The sequence below is a fragment of the Notamacropus eugenii genome, chromosome 5 (assembly GCF_028372415.1).
Source record: "Notamacropus eugenii isolate mMacEug1 chromosome 5, mMacEug1.pri_v2, whole genome shotgun sequence".
NCBI classification, from domain to species: domain Eukaryota; kingdom Metazoa; phylum Chordata; class Mammalia; order Diprotodontia; family Macropodidae; genus Notamacropus; species Notamacropus eugenii.
Genome location: NC_092876.1, coordinates 51,657,561 through 51,680,384, shown reverse-complemented (window position 1 = coordinate 51,680,384; position 22,824 = coordinate 51,657,561). Strand labels below are relative to the sequence as shown.

At 43.0% G+C, this 22,824-nt stretch overlaps 1 protein-coding gene across 2 annotated transcripts in view; it reads right to left on the bottom strand.

Annotated features, from left to right (window-relative positions):
* The window catches only part of TNFRSF1B (TNF receptor superfamily member 1B), a 53,283-nt gene extending 32,831 nt beyond the window's left edge, over positions 1–20,452 (bottom strand). For both annotated transcript variants that reach the window (XM_072608910.1, XM_072608909.1), the window contains exon 1: positions 20,248–20,452. In XM_072608910.1, coding sequence (XP_072465011.1) covers positions 20,248–20,328 — 81 coding nt within the window. In that variant the 5' untranslated portion in view covers positions 20,329–20,452. The remainder of the gene's footprint in view (positions 1–20,247) is intronic.
* Positions 20,453–22,824: the final 2,372 nt, after the last annotated feature.

The following is a 22,824-nucleotide window of genomic DNA, read 5'->3' as shown; positions in this document are numbered from 1 at the left end:
AGGCAGAACTAGCTTTCGGAAAAAAGCTGAGTTGGCATGCTCTGGATCTTCTGCCCCACAAAAAAATCACCCCTCCTGACTCTTATTCGATTACAGTTTCATTCCCTTCTTCAAGAGACCTGTTTTGGGACAGCTAGGTAGTGAAGTGAAAAGAGCACCAGCCCTGGAGTCAGGAGGACCTCAGTTCAAATCCAGTCTCAGACACTTGACCCTCACTAGTTGTGTGACCTTGGGCAAGTAACTTAACCCCAATTCCCTTGCTTTCCTCCCTCCAAAAAAAGGTTCTCTTTTAAAGGGCAAATATTTCCATAAGTAGTTCATAGGGTCATTGGCTATAGAGAGAATAAGCAATTTTTATGGCACCTGCTATGTGCCAGGTGCTAAGAGCTGGAATTTTTTAAATATACAAATATTATCTGATTTGATCCTTGCACCAAACCTAGGAAGTAGGTACTATCATAATCTACATTTTATAGATGAGGAAGTTGAGACAAATAAAAGCTAAGTAAACTTGCCCAAAGTCACATAGCTAATAAGTGTCTGAGTTCAAATTTTAATTCAGGTCTTCTTGACTCCAAGTCCAGCCCTCTATCCACTTTGCCACTTGGTTGCCTCTAGATAACATAGATGTGGAAAAAGGAGAACAAGTGAGCAAACTGAGGCCCAGAGAGTTAAAGCACTTCGTTAGTAAAATGGGGATGATTCCTTACCTGCCTGAAGATTGGGAGCTGAACAAGCTCATCTCTTGAGGTCTCTTTGAATTCTAAAATCTAGCTATATTTTCATGATTTCTTAAAGGAATATATTTTAATCTACAGCCACATGAAAAAATGACCTAAATCACTCTTGATTAGAGAAATGTAAATTAAAACAACTCTGAACTACCACAACATACCTATCAGGTTGACTAATATGACAGAAAAGGAAAATGACAAATATTGGAGAGAATGTGGGAAAATCAAAGCACTAAATGCATGGTTGGTGAAGTTGTGAACTGATTCAACCATTGTGGAGAGCAATTTGGAACTATGCCCAAAGAGCTACAAAACCATGTATACCCTTTGACCAACTACCAACTACTAGATCTGTAACCAAAGAAATAAAAAGCAAAAAGGAAAAGTATCTTTGTGTAGAAAAAATATTTATAGCAACTCTTTTAGTGGTGGCAAAGAATTGGAAATTGAGGGGATATCCATCAATTATTGGTGAATGGCTGAATAAGTTGTATATGACTGTGATGGAATACTGTTGTGCTACAAGAAATGGTGAGCAGGATACTCTCAGGAAAACCTGGAAAGACTTACATAAACAGATGCAAAGTGAAATGAGCAGAACCAGGAAAACATTGTATATAGTAATAATAATATTGTATGATGATCAGTTGTGAATAACTTAGCTATTCTCGGAAATACAATGATCCAAGAAAATCGTGAAGGTCTTATCCAAAGGTGCTTTCCATCTCCAGAAAAAAAACTGATGGAACCTGAATGCAGATGAAAACTACTTCTTCTTTACTTTTTTTATTTTTATTGGGTTTTTTTTTTTGGTCTGTATTTTCCTTCACAGAATGACTTACAGGGAAATGTTTTGCATGACTATACATGTACAACCTATATTGAACTGCTTGCCTTCTCAATGAGGGTGGAGGGGAAGGAGGGAGAGAATTTGGAACTCATAATTCTGGGGAAAAAATGTTAAAATTGTTTTTATGTGTAATTGGGAAAAATAAAATATTAAGTTATAAAAAAGGAATATAATTTGTCAACAATACTTTAGCAAAGACTAGCTGATAACCAGCTAGGATTCAGACTAGAATGTAAGGGACTATCTCATTTTTGTATTTGCGTCCCCAGGATCTAGGATCATTATCTGTTATATAGTAGGTACTCCAGAAATACTTGTTGATAAATCAGTCAAAAGAATGTAGAATCAATCTACTGATTAGTCAGTCAATAGAACATAGGGTGTGGGTCTGTGAGTAAATAGGAGACAAGTATCAGAAGGAAGGGTGGAAAAAATCAGACATGAGAGTTGGAAGGGCCCTAAAAAAGGTCATCTAAGGTAGTTCCCTGCTTCATACAATGCAATGTAAATTCCTCAACATGACAAATGCATGTTGATATTTTCATTGATTGATGCACACGTGCCTCATTTCTATAGAAAAGGAAAGGGGAAAACCAATAATCATCTTTTCCTCCTTCATAATTATCCCTGGGCAGCTCCAGCTCTGGGAAGAGAGAGCTGCCCCTGTAAATCCTGCCCTCTCCAGGTCACTGGGTTAGATCTGGAGTCAGAGGAACCTCTGAGACCATCCATTTCAAGTTCCTAAAATGAAGTGTCCTTTTACAAATGAGGGGGCTGAAGTACAATGAGTTTATGTGATTTGTTCAAGGTCACACAAGTAGTAAGGATCAAAGGAGAGTTTTGAACTCAAATCTTCTGACTCCTAAGTCAGTGCTCTTTCTGTTCATGCAAGGTTGCCTCCTCCCCTATTAACTGCATTGAACAGACAGTAGGACCTAGTGAGTGACTGAGGCCGAGATAAATGAGCACAGAAAGTGCTGCATGTTTCAGCATCCAGGTGGATATTCAGAGGGTACCCACCTGGTTCTCAGTAGGTTAAGGTCCCCCCAAGGTGTAGAATCAGATATCAAAGAGGGAGAGAAAGGAGGAAAATCTCTAAAATTGAAGGACCATCAATCTCCTCCTGACCCCAGGACCCTAAAGATACTGGAAAATATTATTAGGCAGTAAAAAAACCACATCATTTGCAAACAGGACTGTCTGCACCTTTGAGGTTGTGGTCTAAAGCCTCTCTGATTTGTGATATTTTTAACTAGACCTCTGAGACGTTTAAGAGGAGGCTGAGAATCACAGGACCCATAGTTCTGAAACATTAAGGGCAGTTATGTCTTCACCCAGTGTGGGTGAGGACACTCATTGAACCTGTCGTGGAGAAAAACAGATGAAATCAATTTCTAAGGGTCAACCACATCACACCTGACCCCAAATGTCAGTCACATCCACAGTACGTCTGCCTCCTGCCTTAGATGTTAACCTCGGTTGGCATCTGATACTCTATGGTTGAGTTCCCCAGGCTTCAGTATTCAGAGATAGAATCAAGGTTGACAGAGTTATCTGATTCAAGAGCCAACACCCATTCATATTTGTGGAGAGGAGGGTGTTGCCAACAACTCAGAACTTTCTGAAGACTCAAGCTCTACTGTCATTTGGGCGTCACAGTCCATTTCCCAGGAAGGAAAGAAATGAGTTGACCTTAGGCCAAGAAATGGGAAGGAGATAGGCCCGGAAAGAAAGTGAGAGGAACTCAGTCAGAAAGAGAATCTCTTTCACTCCCGTGACAGCCCCATCACTGTCATCCCTCACACTTGGCATTTTGGTCAATTGTGTTGAAAGTTAAGCACGATGACCTTTCCAACACTTTTTCATTTATTGTCTAAGCTTTAAAATATTCTTGTGAGATAGCACAACAAACATTGCTAAGCACCTCCTCCAGGTCAAGCACTGGGAGATGAGAATGAAAACAAACTCAAGGTGCTTACACTCTACTAGGGGAAAACAACAGATACACAGAAAAGTATATATGAAGCCTGAGAGGAGGCATCATCATGGTACAGTGGAGAGCTGCTGCTGGTGCTTACTATCCATGTGGTCTTGGATAAATCATTTAGCTTCCCTTGGCCTCAGTTTCCTTACCTCTAAAAGGAAGGAGTGGGATTAGAGGACCTCTGAGATTTCTTCCAGTTCTAGATCTAGAATCCTAAAATAAAGTCATTGAGAGAAAGACAGAGAGAAACAAAGAGGGTCAGGGACAGAGAGAGAAAGAGACACACAGAGAGAGAAAGAGACAGAGAGAAAGGGGCAGGGAGGGAGACAGAGATACAGAGAGAGAGGGAAAAAGAGAGACAGAGATGGAGACAGAGAGACAGAGAGATAGAGTCAGAGACAGAGAGAGAGTACTAAAGACAGAAGAAATCAAAACACGCTACTAGGAAGAGGTGGCATTTGAAATACAAAGGAAGTTAGGAGAGATGTTCTGGACTTGGAGTTAGGAAAATCTGAGTTCAAACCCTGCCTCAGACATTTCATAGCTGTGTAACCCTGAGCAAGTAACTTAGCTTCTCTGAGCCTCAGTTTCCTCATTTGTAAAATGATAGGTTGCACTTGATATCCTCAGTGGTCCTTACTAGCTCTAAATCTATGACCTTATAATAATAATTACAAATCACTTTTCTCTAGAACATCAAGGTCTACAAAATGTTTTCTTCACGCTGATCCTGAAAGATAGCTATTGCAAGCTCACTTGCCCCTATTTGAAAGAGAAGGAAAAGGAGCCAAAGAGGTTGCAACCAGCCCACTGTCATAGAATGAAGCAGTTTCAGGGCATGAGGTATCCAGCATCAGCACCAGCGCTCAGACTATACAGTCCAATGCTTTTCCCATTATATCCTCCAGCTTTCCTAAGCCTTTGGTTAGAGAGAGAATCTATAGCATTAGGAAGAGAGAAAAGAATAAAAGTAATGGTAAAATTTTCAGTCCTTGAAGGGTCTCTCTCCTGGCAGTGACTGCAACCTTTCCATAGGTTTGTGGAAGGTCTTTGAGAGTTGCTAGGGCAGCAACTGGAATACACAGACACATACACACACATACATATACATGTATATATGCATACACTCATATTACCACTCAATGACCAAGCTGATGATAAGTTTCTCCAAAAGACTGATCTTTAAACAGTGACACACTTTCTATCCCCAAAGCACTTTTTTGTAGTTTAGTGAGACCATCCTGAGAAGAAGAAGCTTTGAAAAGAAAACCCTGTGTAACTTCCATGCCATGAGGAGACACGAGAAAGAGTCTTCAGTGGAGGAAGAAAAGTAATGGACATTTCTGTTGTGCTAAGTTGTTTCCTTCAAGATTTGCTTTGAGGGTCAGAGGACTTCAATTCAACGACTGCCTCCATCACTTTCTGTCTTTATGACCTTGGGTAAATCACTTAACATCTCCATCAGGAATGACGTAAGGGAGTTGGTGTCAGAAAAACCTGGCAAGACTTGCATGAACTGATGCAGTGAGTAAAACCAAGAAAAAAATTTATATAATGACAACATTATAAAGACAAAAAACTGTGAAAAACTTGAGAGCTCCAACCAACCCTAGAACCACCCATGAATCCAGAGGACTCATAATAAAGACAATTTCTAGAGAGATGGTGGACTCAAGGGGCACAATGAGACTTTTGGTTTTTCGTTTGGTTGGTTTTTGGACTGAAATGAACCTTGAAGGACGGGTTGGATTTTGGCAAAGATAAAGGGAAAAAACAAGCAAAGATGAAAGCTTTCATTTGATTAAAAAGTAAGCTTCTCAAGGGCAAGACTGGCTTTATTTTGGTATTTTCATCTCCAGCACCTAGCAAATGCCTGACATATAATAGATGTTTAGTAAATGCTTGTTGTTCATTGAGAATGATAGGAGCTAAGAATCATATAATCCTTAAAGGTCTGCAAATCATTTTACAGGTAGCATCTCTTTTGATCATCACAACAACCCTAGGGCAGAGATGCAGTTATTTCTATTTTACTGGTTGGAAAACTAAGACTGAGGCATATTAAGTGACTTGCCCAGCTAGTTTAAGTTTTCAAGGCAGGATTTGAACTCAAGGTCTTTCTGACTTGACTGAATGTCTTAGTCCACCTTAATAAGTACTAAACACACAAGATTATATGGTGAAGCAGAAAGAAAAGAACTAGACATGTCTACCCAGGCTGTGGGCTGCTTCCCAGGTCCAGTCAAAGTAAACAGGCACTTGACTTCCTCCTGCAGAGCTCACAGCCCACGGGCCATTAAACCACAGTGATGTCACTGCCCTTTTAGACATCACAATCCCTGCTGCTGTGGAAAAAGATTGTGGTCCAGGCAGGCTGTGAGTCGCAGGCTCTTCAGAAGGGGAAAAACAGTTCTGACTTCACTGCCTCACCCGCCACCTGTGGAGAAGATGAGAAAGAAGCAGGAGCACGAAGTCTAACAAAACATGAGTCTTTCTATTCGCCAGTGATGGGTGACCTTGAGAAAGACAATCCATCATCCACGTGGCTTCCTTGGATAGGGGAAAACCTGGCTGGGGCGGGAGGTTGAGGCTGCTGGAAACTGGGGACCCTTTAGAGGACTCTTTCTCAAGACAAGCACTGGAAGAAGACAGCATACTCTATCTCCCAGTGTAACTGGGAAGGAGCACTTCTGTGCTCAGGGTTATACTCTGCCCCTTAGGATATCCAAACGATGCCCTGGCCAGGGGCCTTGGCATCCCATCAGTAATGACTATACAGGGTAGAAATGAATCACAAAATGTCAGAGCTGGAGGGGATTGACCAAAACGGAAACTGTGATTAACAGAGTGGAGCTAAGAACATAGACATCAGAGCTGAAAGGGACCTTAAAAAGGTCGGAGCTTAGAACACAGAATATCCAGGCTGGAAGCAAGCTTAGAACACACACTATCAGCGCTGGAAAGGATCTCAGAACATAGAATATCATAGCTGGAAGAGACTTCAGAGCCATGCTTCTCAAAATATGATTTGGGGAGCCTTGGGGGTGCCTGAGACCCCTTCAGAGGATCCATGAGGTCAAAATACTTTTCATAATACTAAAGCATTAATGTTGAGTACAGTAGAACTTAATAGATATAACCCAGATAAACAAAAATTCTTGGGGTAATACAAAAAGTCCTCAATAATTTTTGAGAGTATAAAGAGGTCCCTGGACCCAAAAAGTTTGAGAACAGTTGCCTTAAAAGTATAGAATAAGGGTAGGGAACCTGCAGCCTCAAGGCTACATGTGGCCCTCTAGGTCTTCAAGTGAGGCCCTTTGACTGATAAGCCTGCACTTGAAGACCTAGAGGGCTACATGGGGCCTTAAGGCTGCAGGTTCCCCAGCCCTGGTATAGAATATGAAACCTGGGTGGAGCCTTGGAACATAGAATGTCAGACTTAGAAGGGGACTTAGAAACAGAAGGATTTCGGGCGGATATTAGAGTCAAGTTCCCTTGCCTGGCTGTACAGATGAGGAAATAATGACTGTAAAGAAATGTTTGGACAGGCACCAGCAATTTTTCATCTCAGCAGAGGTTTGAACTGAAGGAAATGTGTTATGACTTTAGCAAGAGCTATTTAATAAAAAATGAGGAAGAATGATCCGAGAATAAAGGGTATTTAACTGGAGGAAAGGTTACTAAGGGAGATTGCTTAAATCTCTTATCCTGAGAAATATTTCAGAAGAATAATCTTTTAGGTTGCCATGGGGCTTTAGTTCCAAACATCCTGAAACTCACCAGCTCATTACATTCTCCCAACTTCCCCAAGCAGGTCCTTAGGGCAGATTTGTATCATATCTCTATTGTCTCTCAGATGATCTGAGAAGTTAACTTCAAGGTCATAAAGCCAGATGATTAACAGCCTCAGTGAAGAACCCTTTATCTCACCCTCGTAGGCAGTAACATTCGGTCAAGGTCCCCTCAAAAGAGTCATTGAGCCTCTAGTCCACCACATGTCCTGGACTTGGCACAAGAAATCCCCATATCATGCTGAAAAGAGCAGCTTTCTGGCATGAAAAATCCAAGAAATTCTAAATTAACTAGATGGTCCAGTCATTAGGATGGTGGGCCTGACGTCAGGAAGACCCAAAGTATAAGGCCAGCCTCAGACACTTAACTAGATGCATGATCCTGGGCAAGTAACTTAATGTCTCTGTGCCTCAGTTTCCTCATCTGTAAAATGAGGATGATAGCACCTACCTACTAAGGTTGATATGAGGATTAAATTATATAATTGTATAGCACTTTGCAATTGAAGAACTACATAAATGTTAGCTATTATTCCTATTTTTATTATTAAATGTGGTCCTTCTATAGTCCTATCAAAAAATGTCCCTCCACCTATATGTACAAAAATATTTACAGCAATTCTTTTTGTGGTGGCTAAGAACTGGAAATTCTTACCCATCAATTGCGAAATGGTTGAATAAGTTGTGGTATATGAATGTAATGGAATACTATTGTGCTATAAGAAGTGATGAACAGGCAGACTTCAGAAAATCCTGAAAGACTTGTATGAACTGATGCTGAGTGAAATACGAGCAGAACTAGGAGAACATTGTACACAGAAACAGCCACAGTGTTCAATGACTGATTTTGACAGACTTAGCCCTTTTCAGCAATGCAAGGACCTAAAACAATTCCAAAGGACTCATGATGAAAAATGCCATCCACATCCAGAGAAAGAAGTATGGAGTTGGAAGGCAGAGGGAAGCAGTCTTTTTTCTTTTGTTTTTTCTTTCTCATCATTTCTCCACTTCATTATAATTCTCCTATGTAACATGACTAATGCAAAAATGTGTTTAATAAGAATGTATGTGTTGAGCCTCTATCAGATTGCAGCCCATCTTGGGGAGAGAGAAGGAGAGAGGGAGAAAATTTAAAACTTATGGAAGTGAACGTTGAAAATTAAAAATAAATAAATTGGAGGAAAAAAAAGTGTCCCTTCTTGAGTCTTAGATGGCTGCCTGCTTTGCTTACTTTTAGCCCTGACTCCTTGAGGCAGGAAGGAGCAGAGTTCAAGTCAATTCCACCTCTTGTCAATCTCATGTGACTTTGGGGAAGTCCTTTATCCTCCTTGGGCTTTGGTTTCTTCATCTGTAAAACCGATGATACTGTGATTATCTCTTTTTGGATAATAATATTCTTTTACATCTATATAATGATCATCAGCATAGCATAGTAGATAGACTTAGAGTCAGGAATGACCTGGGTTCAAGTCATTTTGCTTTTTTGTGACTCAGTTTCCTTATCTGTCAAATGAAAATACTGGACTAGATGACATCTGATATCACAGAATATTTAAACTCTAGTATTGGAGCCCATTATTAGTAACCTCTGTATGGGTACTCTACAGCTCCTTGTTGGAAGACAGAATAAAGATGATAAAAATTCCCATTCCATATCACTTTAAGGCTTTTTGGTTTTGATGTCATCCTGACATTTTGTCAGGGGTGAGCAATGATCAATGTCCTTCTTTTGGGGAGAATGTTCCAGGTGATGCCAGGTGCTACTGGATGGCTGAGTTGATTTATGGTCTTAGAAAATTATCTGGGGAACTAAGAGGCTAAGTGATTTTACCCAGAGTTTTCCCATCTCCACATACAGTACATAACCTGCCTCTCTGCATCTCTAATTCTCTCTGCTTTTCCTCACAACCCCTGAGAAGTAAGGGGGGAAGAGGGGCAGCAAGGTGGCACAATGGATAGAGAGCAGGCCCTTGAGTCAGGAGGACCTGAGTTCAAATGTGGCCTCAGATACTTATTAGTTATGTGGGCTGTCTTGCTGAAAGAAAGGAAGGAAGAGAAAAAGAAAGGAAGGAAAAAAGACAAAAAGGAAGGAAGGAAGGAAGACGTAGGCAGGTATTATGATCTCCAGTTTCACAACTTGAGATTCAGAAAGTAGAACAGCATGCCCAAGGCGTCGTCAGAACCAAGACTCATACCTAGATTCTCTGATTCTAACCAGGCCCACAGCTTTTGCACCCATGTCATACCACATTTTGGAGAGAACCATCAACCCTGAGCTAGTGACCCCTCCTTCAGAGAGAACTCATCAGGCACAGCCTTACCCAGCTCCCTATGGGGCCCCTACGACTTTCCACCATTATGACTCACTGGAAGGGGTGGGTGTGTTTGTTTCCTGGCTCTTCTCCCTTTTCACAATCCTCTGCTGGGGAGAAAAAAGCCTGAGATTAGTTCAGAGCCCTGAACACTCTCCACTTTGATTCTCAGACAGAAAAGAGAGATGGTAGGGAGAGAGTGGCTGGACTCCTCTGGGAAGAGGAGACCATGGATGGAGGATTCTGGGGTAATCAATTTAACAGATGCTTACTGTGGGCAAGGTGGGAAGCATGATGGGGTGGACAAAGGATTAAGTTTTGGAGTCAGAAAGACCTGGATTTAAGTTTCACCTTTAACACATACTGACAATATGACCTCCATCATGGCCCTAGGTAATTCTCCATCAATAAATCTAGCCAGGAAGTATTTATTAAACACCTCCTGTGTGTCTGACACTATGTTAGGCACTGGAGATAGAGATACAAAAGGTCTTGTCTTCAAAGAGTTTATAATTTCTCCCTTGAGGAGAAAATAACATACATATATATGGTAATAGCTAACACTTGCATCGTCTTTAAGGTTTGAAAAATGCTTTATAAATATTGGAGGTCAGTACTATTACTATGATGTGCATTTCACAGATGAGGAAACAGAGGCAAATGAGGTTAAACGAGTTGCCCAAAGTCATAGAGCTTGTAGGGTCTGAGGCCACATTGAGGTGCCCCTGACTCCAAGTCCAGCTATCTATCCACTGGACCCTGCAGACGCCTTTGCATAAGTATATTCAAAGGAAATACAAGGCAATGAGAGGCAGAGGGGGAGGAGGCAATGATCAAGGTCCTTCCTAAAATGGGGTGGCCAGAACAAGACTCACCTCCTTGGTCTTGGACATGAGATCTCTCTATTAATACACCCTAGGCTCACATCTGCCTTCTCAGTGGGTCTGTCAGAGACCATGGACACATATCAAGCCTTCAGTCCAAGAAAGCTGTCTTCTTTTTCAGACAAACTGATAACAAGTCTTGCTTTCTCCATCTTGTCTTTGTGAGATGAATTTCTTAAGACAAATGTAAGGCTATATATGTATCTCCATTAAATGCCAACTTTTGTTGGGTGTAATGTTAGTCTATCAATATCGTTTTGGAAGCCTATCATCCAGTAATCACTGTCTTCTCCTTCTCTTTCTCCTCCTCTTCTACCTTCTCTTTTTCTTCCTTCTCTTCCATCTTCTCCTTCTTCCTCTCCACTTTCCCTTCCTTTTCTTCCTCCTCCTTCCCCTTCTTTTCTTCCTTCTTCTTCCCCTTCTCTTCCCCCTCTTCCTCCTCAGTCTCCTCCTCCTCTTCCTTCTCCTCTTCTTCCTCCTCCTTCATCCTCCTCTTCTCAGAGAAGTTGATTAACTTGCCCAAACTGACATGGTTAGTAACAGCAGAGCTGGACTCAAGCCTGTTTACAGTCTTGGCACTATTACTTTTTCTGGATGAAGCCTCCAGATCCCGCACTGGTCATCACCTGCCTGCTACTGTCAGTCAACAACTTGGATTTCCTGCTTCCACTGGACAAAGCTGTGTCTAATATAAAGGTAAGTAGCACGCTAAGATTTAAGAACTTTGATCAATGCAGTGACAAATCCTGACTTCAGAAGACTGATGAGGTCTGCCTCCCACCTTGTATCAGTGAGATGGTAGACTAAGGTGGGGAATGGGGCATGCATAGTCAGACATGGTCAGTGTGTGGATTTGTTTTCCTTAGCTACTTCTTTGCTACAAGCAAAGGTTCTATTGGGCTGGGGTGGGGGTGGGGGAGTTATTGGGAAGTGATACTGGTGTTTAAAAAAAAGGCATCACAAAATATTAAAATAAAAATAATAAAAATATCAATATATTAAATATTAAAACAGCAAAGTCTTGTGCTAGACCTCAGAGGAGAAGGATCAGGGGTTCCCACATTTACAGTTCAAGTCTAGAATCTTTTCCTCTGACTCTCCTTCAAGCATTCAGTATGCTGTGTTCTTTCTCCCACACCCTAACATATGCACACCTTAGGAAGTGCTCTGATATCTGATAATACCTTTAGGAATAGGATTTTGAGCCAGAAAGAAACTTAAAGAATAGAATGTCAGAGCTGAAAGAGCCATCAAGACATAGGATGTCAGAGCGAGGATGTAGAACCTCATTGGTGGGAGGGACCTTAGAACACAGAACATGAGAGCTGTAAGGGGCCTTAGAAATCATCCTATTTAAAACCCTCATTCTACAGATATGGAAGGAAGTTGTCCAAGGCCATACAATTTATAAGTAACAGAATTCAGAATTCGAATCCAGGTCCTCTAGTCTAGTGCTTTTTCTGTTTCCCTTCTTCCTCCTCTTGTTTGATTCTCTTAGAGTGGAATGAAAGACTGGGGTTGTTGAAGGAATTTTCTATACCGCTAAGTAAGGGGACAACATTTAGAGTGAGGGGACTCAGCTATACAGAAGCTGGGTTGGCCCAGGGGAGGAAATATGTAAGAAAAATTACGGTCCCACTCTCCACAGGAAGCCTTTCTCAGCTTCTCTTAATTCTAGTGTCTTTCTTCTCTTAATCAGTTCCTAGTTATCCTGGATATAGTTGATTTGTATGGATTTGGTCCCATGTTGTTTCCTCCACTAGATTGTGAGCTCCTTGGGGGCAGGGAATGTCTTTTGCCCTTTTTGTATCACTATTGCTCAGCACAGTACCTGGCACATAGTAGGCACTTAACAAAAGTTTATTGACTGAATACCTGCCATAACTATACCTGTTGAACACTGCTTGTCTCATGAGGTTAGACGATATCTGTACCTGGTTGCAGAAACTATAAAGACTAGGGAAAAGAAATGGATCAATAATTTCCTAGTAGCAAATGAACATCTGCCAGTGGGCCTGGAATGGAATGGGGCAATCAGGAAAGACCTTCTACAGGGAGTGGCCAACCTTGGAGGAGAGACCTCTACATAAACAGATCTCAGGGATGTTCCTTTCTGTTCTCTGCCCCACCCCACCCCTTCTCCACCTGAGGATGCCCACAATGATCAATCTGACATCCTTCTGAACCACAGAACCCAATGACACTAGCTTAGCACCCAGCTTCCCCTCCTAGCTCCCCAGGTTGTGAGCTGAGCCTTGGCAGGGGCCAGCAGCTGTAGGCTTCCGGCCAAGTCACATGTGGGGTTCATTCTGAGTCACTGACAGTCAATGGCCAAGTCACGGTCCTGGGGGTTGGGGACAGGCAGGAAACGTGCATTCGGCTGTGTGTGTGTGTGTGAGTGTGTGTGTATGTGTGTGTGTGTGTGTGTGTGTGTGTGTAAGGGTCTTTGATTATCAGGGGAAAGACTCATCTCCAATCTCTGTCAACCTGGCAAAGCAGGCAGCTTGAGGTTGAGAAAGGAGAGAGAGAAATAAAAACTCCAGGAAAAAAAGAAGGTAGAAAGGGGAAAGAGATTTCCTGCCTTCCCTGTGGCAATATCACACCACTGCCTAAAAGTACATAGACCCATTGGGTCATTTGAAAAATGGACTAACATTAAGATGGGCCCTCAGAGGTCTAACTTATCACACAGAGAGATCACGTAACTATCCCAGGTCTTCCTGGCTCCAGTCTTCAGAGGGTTCAAATCCAGCCTCAGACACTTACTTCTTGTGTGACCCCAGGCAAGTCACTTAACCCTGTTTGCTTCAATTTCCTCATCTGCAAAATGAGTTGCAGAAGGAAATGACAAACTATTCCAATATCTTTGCCAAGAAAACCCCAAATGGGGTCACAAAGAGTCAGACAAGACTGAAACAATTCACTGTCACTCCCAAACCTCTGACAGAGGTCAGGTGTCTGCCCCCTCCTCAGTGCCCCTCAGCAGCTCACATCCATTTCTCTGTTTCTGAATATAAACTTTCCGTATGGCCTGGGTCCTTCCAGGAGATTCTTAGAGCGTGAGAAGAACCATATAGACACTACACTGGATAATGCTTTTTAACACAGAAGCCCCCAATCCTCAGCTTATTCCCCAATTCCCTGGAATAAAGAGCACCCAGAATTTCACTAGCCTGATTTAACTGAATTAAAGATACCATATCAACCTTGTCTCAAACAATCAGAAAGCATTTATTAAGCAGCTATTAAGTGCCAGGCATTGAACGACACTCTTGTGATAGAAAGAAATAGTAAAACCCAGCACTGACCCCAATCAACTTAAATGCTATTGGGGGGTGGATATAAATAAGTGAATACAAGACCTATAGAGAGGAGACAGATGGGAGCCTCAAAGAGGAAGACACTAGTCTGGCAGAGGGACACCCAGAAAGGTGGGATTTGAGCTGTGTCTACAAGGAAGTCTGGAGTTAGTTCTAAGAGAGGTGAGCCAGGAAAGCATTGTGGGCATGGGAGACAGTGGTCAACAACAAAAATAATAAATATTTATTAAGCACCTACTATGTGCCTGTGGTCATGCTAAGTGCAGAGGATACAAATAAAAGCAGGGATCATACATTCTAATGCAAATAAATACCTTTAATTGGAATTGGGAACAGACCTGTCACTGGATTATTATAGAGAACTCTCAGATAAGGAAACTCCCTCTGGCAATATAAACTGACACTTTTTCTATATCCTATATTTTTAGAGAGTTCATTGAATCACTGAGAAAGTGATTTATCCAGGGTCATACAGTCAATATGTGTCAGAGGTCAGATTTGAAGCCGGGTTTTAGCTTCGAGGCCATCTCTCTATCCGCTATCCACAAAGCCTCCTTGCCCCCTAAATACTGGCAAATACAACTTTTTAAAAAGCCAAAAGAGTTCAGCAGCTTTGCGTTTAAAAAGTTCTGACTTCTTGGCTTCCACTCTGGCCAGCACCTCCCTGGAAATCTGGGGGTGACTCAAGGAAATGCCTATGGCGGGCTGGCCACCTTGGATTAGGAAATTTCCCCGGGAGCCAATTTCTTGGCTGGTCCAATTCCTAAGTCAAGCCACTCCCCATCACTGAGAGGAGGCAATGCTGGGCTCCTGGCAGGACATGGGAGCACCATAGTAACCTTCATTCCAGGAATCACGTCCAGAAAGGAGGCCACACTGACTTCCTCACATACTGCGAAGCCATCCCCAAATCCTAAAAAAACAAGACCAGCCATCTCCTCCTCCTCTGAGGTATTCGGAACAGGTCCTGATTTCAGCCTCTTCTCAATAAGTATTGAGTCAATAAATTTCTCAATAAATATCCAGTCCCCAGCTCAATAAAGATTGTAAAATACGTCTCATAAGAGGTTGCATTAGCTTCTAACATTTGAAGAGCTGCCTGTCCCATTTTTTATAAGGAGAATGAAAATTCACAATGAGAACCTAGGACCTTTGCTGGAATCTGAGCCTTCAAAGGGGTCTCAGAAACCACCTATCAAGCAATCAGCTAAATGAGTTTCTATTACAAATTGGGTCATTGGGCTAGGTGGTGGGAAATATAAAGACTAAAAAAAAATGAAATTCGGGTTTCCATTCTACAGCTAACCCTACCTATATTTAAGAGTTAGTAAGATGTAAAGAATAAAGCCCTAGTCTTAGGGATTCAGGAAGACTTGGGTGAGAATCCTACCTTAGACACTGTATGACCCTAAGCAAGACACTTAACCTCTCAACCTCAGTTTGCCCATATATAAAATGGGTATGATAAAGAGGGTGATAACAGTATCTGTTGTTATATAGCACAGGGTTATTATAAGGATCAAACAAAAAAAGTATGTAAAATGCTTTGCAAACCATAAAGCCTAAACAAAGAAAGAATTCCAATATTAGAGCTTCTTCTGCTGACCAACAGTCTTTCAGCCAGTGAGGGCAAACCCAGCACCTCTCAAGACAGCTCACTGACTGTTCTTATTGTTAGGAACATTTTTTTCCTCTAATATCAAGCCCTAATTTGTCTCCTACTGCTTCCACCTAGTGCTCTAATTTCTGTCCAATGGGGCCATGGGGCCAGGAAGAATCAATCTATTCTCCCCCCACCATGATCTTGGCCCCATCCAAGTCTCTTCTCCAAAGTCAACACCTCCACTTCCCTGAACCAACAACTTCCTCTTTGAGGCTCTCAACAATCATGGTGGTCCTCTTGGGGACACTCTCCAGCTTAGCAACATTCTTCCAAAAATGTAGCACCCTAAACTGACCATCATCCTCCAGCTGTGGTTCCTGGGGCCTACCTGGCCTGGCCAGATCCAGTGGCCAGTCCAGCTCATGTCACAAATTGATGTTCTTTATCACCAGCATTGCCACAAATCACCTGACTATTCTGGGGTGGCTTCCATCCAGAGTTACAAACCAGGGGACTCATAGTCCAAAACACACACACATACACACACCAGTTTTGTATGTAAGATAAAAAATATAAATCTAAAAGGATAGAGAGAGCAAGGTGGTTTGGTGGATGGAGTGCTTGGCCAGGAGTCACAAAGACTTGAGTTCAAATCCAGGCTCAGATATTCATTAGCTGTGTTTCCCTGAGCAAGTAACTTCACCTCTATCTACCTCAGTTTCCTTGACTGTGTAAAATGGGTATAATAATAGCACCTGCCTCCCAGGGTTATTGTGAAAATCAAATGAGTTATGGGTAAAGCCCCTAGCACAGGCATGTACAGGATATGGTCAAACTACTTGTGCCCCACCAAAGGATTTTGGGCAACCCCACAAAAAAAATGTAGAGGATGTAAAAGAAAGCAAAAATGTAACGAGTGCTTTGTCCGTCACCCACTTAACATGCCTTCCACTAGTCACCACTGTGCCTGTTATATAACTTGGAGGATGGTAGGTTACCACTGTAAACTCTCTCCTGCTTGTCATCTTACATGCGGCAACCAACCATCGTCAGACCATCTTTAGTCTGAAAAGAGTGATTTCATGACTAATAAAAATCTTAAGTAACAAGTGTAACAAATTGGTATTCATTGAAATCTCCCCTTTTTAATACGGTTTATTTGCAAAATGGTTTCATCAGTGATTATACCTTTACTTGGAAAGTGAGCTGCTAAAAACCTATCTGGAGGCCAAAGAAGTTTAGCAAATTTTAATTTGGGCCCCTACCTGCTGTCAAGTTTTGCAGGTCTGCTCTAGCACGTAGTAGGTGCTCAGTAAATGTTTTTTTTAATCTATTTTTTTAATTTTAATTTTTTAAATTTTTATTTATTTAATTTATTTTTGAAAATCACATAGGCAAATATAGGTCTCAGTTTCTTTATCTGCAAAATGAACAAAGAGGAATAGATAATTCCTGTTCTAACCTTTTGGTCTATGGTCCCTTCCTAGTTGAAGGTCCCTTCTGCCTCAGACAATCTATGGCCTAGGCAACTGGGTAGTGAAGTAGTTAGACCACTAGACTTGGAGTCAGGAAGACTAGTGCAGTCACTTACTATGTGACCCTGGCCAAGTCGCTTAACCTTGCTCATCCTCAGTTTAATCTCCAGTAAAATGGGGATAATTATAGTTCCTACCTCACAGGGTTATTGTGAAGGTCCAATGAGGTCAACCAATAAACATTTATTAAGTGAGTACTATGTGCCAGGTACTGTGCTGAGCACTGGAGATACAAAAAAAAAAAAGCAAAAGACAGTCCCTGCCCTTAAGAAGCTTATATTCCAATGGAGGAGACAGCATGCAAGCAAATATATACAAAGCAAGCTCTATACAGGATAAAAAGGAGATAATTAACAGAGGGAAGGCACTGGAATTAGGAGGAGTTGGGGAAGGCTTCCTGTAGAAGGTGGGATATTAGCTGGGACCTGAAGGAAGCCAGGGAGTCAGTAGTTGGAGGAAGGGGAGTATTTCAGGCATGGTGAACAGCCAGAGAGAAGGTTGAGTATCTAAGTGTCTTGAACTGTTAGTGCAACAGCCAGGAGGTCAGTGTCACTGGATCAAAACGAACATCCTGGGGAGTCAGGTGTAAGAATACTACAATGGTAGGAGAGGGTCAGGTGAGGAAGGGCTTTGAAGGCCAAAAAGGGCATTTTGTATTGGCTCTTGGAGGCAATAGGGAGTCACGAGAGTTTACTGGAGGAGTGGGTGTGTAGCATGATTGGACCTTCACTTTGGGAAAATCACTTTTGTGGTTGAATGGAGGCTGAACTGGAGTGGAGAGAGCCTTGAGGCAGACAGACCCAGCAGGTTATTTCAATAATCCAGGCATGAGGTGATGAGGGTTAGCACCAGGGTGGGGACAGTGTCACAGAAAAGAGGGGTCAAATTTGGGATGACAATCAACAGGTCTTGGCAACAGATTGGATATGGGGGACTAGAGGTAGCAAGGAATCCAGGATGACTCCTAGGTTGGAAGCCTGAGGGACTGGGAGGATGGGGTTGCCCTCTACAGTAATAAGGAATGTGGGAAGGGGAACAGTTTAGGGGAGAAGTCCTGTTTTGGACATGCTGAGTTTAAGACGTCTGTTGGACAATCCAGTTACAGAATGTGTGAAAGGCATTTGGAGATGCAATAGTGGAAATCAGCAGAGAGATTGGGGCAGGATAGGTAGATTTGAGAATCATCAGCAGAGACAGACAGAGAGAGAAAGAGAGGAGAGAGAGGGAGAAAGAGACAGACAGATCGATTGACACACACAGAGCCAGAGCCAGACAGATCCATGTTAGCTGATGAGACCACCAAGTGAAATGGTATAAACTGAGAAGAGAAGAGGGACATAACCCTGAGGGACACCTACAGTTGGAAGGCATGAGCTGGAGGAGATGAGGCAAAGGAGACACAGAACTCAGCATCTAGGCAGGAAGAGAACCAGAAGAAAGGGGGTCCCAAAAACATAGACCAAAGAGAATGTCAAGGAGAGGATAGTGATCAACAATGCCAAAGGCTGCTGAGAGGTCAAGAAGAATGAATGGAGAGTGAGGAATGGTCATTGGATCTGGCAAATAAGAAATCGTTAATAATCTTAGTGACAATGTGCTCAAAGGGTTTTGCAAACCTTAAAGGGCTATATAGCTGCTACTTATCATTATTTATTATTGTTACTGTCCTCTAAGGGCCCTCCCAGCTCTCACTTTCTGTGTTCTAAAGTTCCTCCCAGCTCTGACAATGAATAATTCTAAGATTAAAAATAAGGACCCAAGAGAACAAAAATATTTATGCGTTTCCCAGGGCAAGGAATTCCTGTTTATCTCTGGCTCTTCCTTTCCCTCCCTCTCGGTCTCTCTCTCTATTATCTCTCTCTGCCTCTCTTATCTCACTCTCTGGGTTTCTGTGTCTATGTCTGTGTATGTTTCTGTCTCTGTCTGTCCCTGTTTTTATCTCTCCCACTGTCTTTCTGACTCTGTCTCAGTCTCTGTTTCTCTCTGTCTCGGTCTATCAATCTCTCTCCCTCTTATAAACACACAATACCCAGGTATTCTAAGAAAGAGGAAGAATATTTATGTAGGGCAAAGGAAATACATGTCTTGAAGAGCAAAGAGAGCTGGGCTTTGATGGCACCAGGTGTTATCTGTGAAGTGCGGATCACCCCGGAACAGATGCGAGATGAAAGGGGCTGCCTCCCCTCAGTCAGAAAGAAACCATGGGGGAGCTGTGGGCAGCTGGAGAAAACATAACTTTCGAAATCCAGGCCAACCTTAGGGACTTGGCAGTGAGTCGGGGGAGAAGAGAGGGCAGAATGAAAAGGAGGTCCATGGCATTTCAGCTATGGCCCCCCGCCCTTCCCTCCAGGCCTTGGGTGCAGTCGCTGCAAGTTACTCCACAAGGCCAATCAATGTTTCAGTCTCGGACCCTGGAGAGCGTTTGACGGCCTCAGCTCCCGTTTTTAGGAGACTTTTCAAAATTTACCAAACTTCCCTCAAAATAGTCTTGGGAAAGAGGGAATGCATAAATTATTCTCACTATCATCACCCCATTTTATAGATGGGGGAACCAAGGCCCGAAAAGATGAAGAACTCTTCGGTCAGCACCGGGCGCACAAGAGTCAGGGCAGGGATCCAAACCCACGCTTTCCAGACTCTAACCCAGTCAGAGCTTTGGAGGGCGTATGATCTAGTGTTTGCTCAACCTCCGCGGTCACGATGAGACGGCACGGTCCCCGGGCGCCCCCGGCACAGCCGGACTCGATGTTCCGGCCCCGCGATTGAACCCCAAGAAGACCTCCTGGGTGGGGGCGAGGGTGCACACTGCTCTACAATCTGCGCCCAGCGGGAGATCCAGACGCGCATCCCCGGGAGCCGCGTCTAAACCGCGGCAGTTGAGAATAGCTTGTAGGGGTGCTAACGTCCCTCAGCGGCTCCTGCCTGGGAGCGCCGGTATGGAACGTTAAAGGCCATCGAGTCTAGCCCCATCGTTTTACAGATGAGCAAAGTGAGAGATGTTAGAGAGAGGAAAGCCCAGAGAGAACGCTCCAGCCCAGCAGAGCAGGTATTCACCTTAGGTCCCCTGACATCATATCGGCGCCCTTGTCTCTACAGAGGAGGGAGGAGCGCAGGACCGAATGCAAGGGGCGCAGGGCTGACTTAGAGGGGCGCAGGGTTTCTATCTATCTCTGCTATGAAGGGAAGAGAAGTCAAAGTCGGGGCAAAAGTCAGGGATGAAGGGCAGCCACCCACCTGGACGGGCACCGCATCCCCCAATGCCCAGAGCAGAAATCCGACGGCGAAAGTAATCCAGGCGGCTGTGGCGGGCTCCATCCCTCAGTGGAACAGGGCGGAGCACTGCACGTTAAGGAGGCGGCTTCCACAGCAGTCTGGGCTAGGAAGGTCCGCCTTGCTCCACTCCTTGGACAGAAAGTGAAAGCTGCAGCCTAGGGCAGCAACTGCAGGCAACTAGAGGGGGCGGGAGAGCTCTGCCTCCCAGAGGCGGTGCAAGCTGATAGACCCGCCCGGAGAAATAGACTCAGAGTCCAAGGACGCCCTCCCCTCCTATCGGAAGCTAGACTAAGTATTCTGCAAATTATCTGCTCCCCCTCCCAGCATATGGTGGGGAGGGGGTTCCGTGTGAGGGGAGGCTTGAGAGTGTCAGGAAACTAAATCAGCTCGAACTTGTCGATCCAGGTACATTTCCCCCTCCCTTGATCTTTCCTGATGCCTCCGACGGCCCAGAATTGGCACTTTTCTCCTCTGAGACTCTAGGACCTAGAGGATCTGCCCAGTTTGAATGAGCAGAAGCTGCCCACAGTAACAGGGAGATGAGGAGACCAAGGTTCTGCCACTTAGATATGTATGATCTTGGACAGGGACTTCCCCTTTGCTTATCTTTAAAATGAGGGAGATATTAGCTTCTTGCGTGTAGCATGACATCAAGGATGACTTGCCCTAGAGAACTGTCAGAACAGACTTATTTGGAAGAAAAGGAGATGAGGAAGTCTATTCTGTAGTATGGCAGAAATAAAACAGAATATGACATTTTCAAGGGTAGGTTCAAATCGGAACACTTTTTCTTTCTACCCCTGTGACTTTGGGCAAGCCATCTAGTAAATGGCCACACAAGTCAATTCCAACTCTCAAAAATTCTCTGGCTTGAGATGGTGGCTACCAAAACAGTTGAATGTGAATTTTATTTTTCATAACACCTAGCTATTCACTAGAAGAGAGGTGGAAACCGAGACTTCCACTAATACAGAAGAAAACAAAAAACTGGTAAGACTGAGCTGGCAAGAAAACTGATGATTAAGGGGGAAATATTCTTGTAGAATTTCACACCTGTGTGAATATATTTGAGGGTAATGAGGCCACCAGATTACTGTTTCACACAATAACAATTTAAAGGAAAGGAAGGGACTTGGGTTACTGTATAGACTGTATAAACTAATACCAACACTTCAAAATGGTACCCATGCTTGACAAGGGATTAGCTGCCCTGTATCTGAAGACCTCCACTGAGGGCAGCCCACCTGTCACCTCCCCCAGGCAGCTCCTTCAAATTTGGGATAGCTCTAATACATTCTGCCAGTCTATATGACAGAGTTAACATTTTACTGAGTAGAAAACAACACATCCACAATGATTGTGGTTGTGACATGGTGACATTTGCATCACAGTATTAGGAACCCATATTTAGGTTTGGGAAACAACGTTACCAGAAACTCCAGTGGCTCCTAATTTTCTCTAGGATTAAGTATAACATCCTCTGTTTGGCTTTAAAAGAGCTTCATAAACTGTCCCCCTTTTCCAGTCTTCCTACATCTTACATCCCTCCACATATCTTCAATCCAGTGAAAGTGGCCTTCCATCTTTTAATTTTGGTCCATTTTCCCAGGCCATGCCCCACGACTCATGATTTCCCTGGTTTCCTTCAAAGTTCAGCTAGAATCCCACCTGTTGGCTCTTTTTGTGGTGGTGAAGAATTAGAAACAGATGCCCATCAATTAAGGAGTGGCTGAACAAGTTATAGTATATGAGTGTGGTCAAATACCTATTGTACTATAAGAAATGACAAAGGGGATGGTTTCTGAAAAACCTGAGAAAACTTGTATGAACTGATGCAAAGCAGAACCAGGAGAATAACATACACAGAAACAGCAATATTGTAAAGATAATCAATTGTGAAAGACTTGGTAACTGATCAACATGTTAATCCACCACAATTCCAAAGGTCGCTGATGATATACACTGTCCACCTCCAGAGAGAGAACTGACAGGCTCTGTGTGCTGATTAAAGCATATTTTTTTCTCTTTTCTTTTTTTCCCCTTTAGAATATAACTAATGTGGAAATATGTTTTGAATGACTTCATATGTATAATGAGTATTGTATTTCTTGCTTTCTTAATAGATGGGGGAGAGGGAGAAGGGAGAGAATTTGGAACAGAAAATAAGGCACTTTCAGGTTTACGCATGCATTATCTCATCTGATCCTCCCAAGAACCCTATGGGGCAAATAATATAGGGATTGTTGTCTCCCTCTGACAGATGAGGAAACAGAGGTTCAAAAAAGTAAGTGACTTGTCCCAATCATACAACCAATATGTGCCAAAGGCACATATTGAAACTACTCCTTAAAGACACGTGCGAGGTCTCTTGCCCTTTACTATCTCAGTGACTTTGGGCAAGTCACTGAACCTCTGTTTTCTTCAGTTTCCTATCTGTCAAATAGGGATATAGCACCTAACTCATAGGGTTATTCTGAGGATCAAATGAGATAAAAGCACTTAGCACAGTGCCTGACACATAGTAGGTGCCATATAAAC